At 47.6% G+C, this 1,201-nt stretch overlaps 1 protein-coding gene across 1 annotated transcript in view; it reads left to right on the top strand.

The window, feature by feature from the left end:
* The window catches only part of LOC101854205 (glutamate receptor-interacting protein 2), a gene marked incomplete in the record, with an annotated part of 40,751 nt that overhangs the window by 37,762 nt on the left and 1,788 nt on the right, over window positions 1–1,201 (top strand). The window contains 1 exon segment of the mRNA XM_013088587.2: window positions 725–1,199. Coding sequence (XP_012944041.2) covers window positions 725–1,199 — 475 coding nt within the window.

Here is a 1,201-nt window from a genome sequence, read left to right as displayed (position 1 = left end):
TCCTCCTCCTCTTCTTCCTCTTCCTCTTCCTCTTCCTCTTCTTCTTCTTCTTCTTCTTCTTCTTCTTCTTCTTCTTCTTTTTCTTCCTCCTCTTGGAGCAGACATTGACGATAACCTGTTGTCTGTTTTACTGATCAGCTCTGTTTTTATTCATTGTGTTTTTTGTTGCAAAGCTGTTCAGGCCATTTGTGTATGTTGTTCTGTCTTCCTCTGATCTTTCTCTCCATCTTTCCACCCAGCAGCAGTTTCTTTTGTCCATCTGATTGAGTTATGAGGCCATAGAATCTCAGTAGTCTCTTTCTGATGGTTCTGATGATAAATCTTTCACAACATGCCATTTGGATCACTTTTCTATTTGTTTTTGTCTCTGTTCATGAGATTCTGAGTTTTCTCCATGGGTGGTTGATAGGTGCTCTGGTGTGGTTTGCTTCTTCTTTTCTATCAAATATCTATCGTCATTATCTCCCCTCCTTCTTTTTTGTGTTTGTTACTCTCTTGTAACACCTCTAATCTTCGGCACTTATGTGACCTTATTGTGTTGCAAGTGCAGTAAAACTCTTACTAAAACTAAAAACCTCATTAAACTAAGTAAAAGAATCTCAGTTGTCTCTTTCTGATGGTTCTGATGAGAGATGTTTCACAACCTGCTATTTGGAGCTTTACTCTTTATTTTTCGGCTCTGTTCATGAGATTCTGAGTTTTCTCCTTCCTTACCACATTTCAGTGTGTTGTCTAGTGTCCCGGGGCAGCAGACAGAGGAGGAGGAGGAGGAGGAGTCTGGCAGCGGCCTGGAGGACAGTGACGGAGGCAGCAGCCACATGGAGGAGTGGGTCAAGACGCTGGAGAAGCTGGACATGGGCTCGGGCTCGGAGATGTTGAAACAGATCGGCCTCAGCCTCAGGCAGAGGAGCGTGCTCAGTCTGGAGCGCTCGGTCCCAACGGCTGACCGGCCCTCCCTCCTCGACCTGCCCTCCTCCACCGTGCAGGGGTCAAGGTCGTCTAAGCCGGCCGTCTCCCCTAAGAGGTCGCGGAGTGCGTGCCGCGTTAATGAAACCCCTGACCCCACGAGGAGAGAGAACAGCAGCGCTGGTCGTAATCATCGCTTGTCTCTCGTGGGAAACAACAACAGCAACAATAACAACAACAACAGCATCAGCAACAAATCTCGTGGCCGTGGCGGTGTTGCCGCAGCGTCCCCCCA

Source organism: Aplysia californica, unplaced genomic scaffold (assembly GCF_000002075.1).
Source record: "Aplysia californica isolate F4 #8 unplaced genomic scaffold, AplCal3.0 scaffold00770, whole genome shotgun sequence".
Classification (NCBI taxonomy): Eukaryota; Metazoa; Mollusca; class Gastropoda; order Aplysiida; family Aplysiidae; genus Aplysia; species Aplysia californica.
This window is presented reverse-complemented; position numbering and strand designations above follow the sequence as displayed.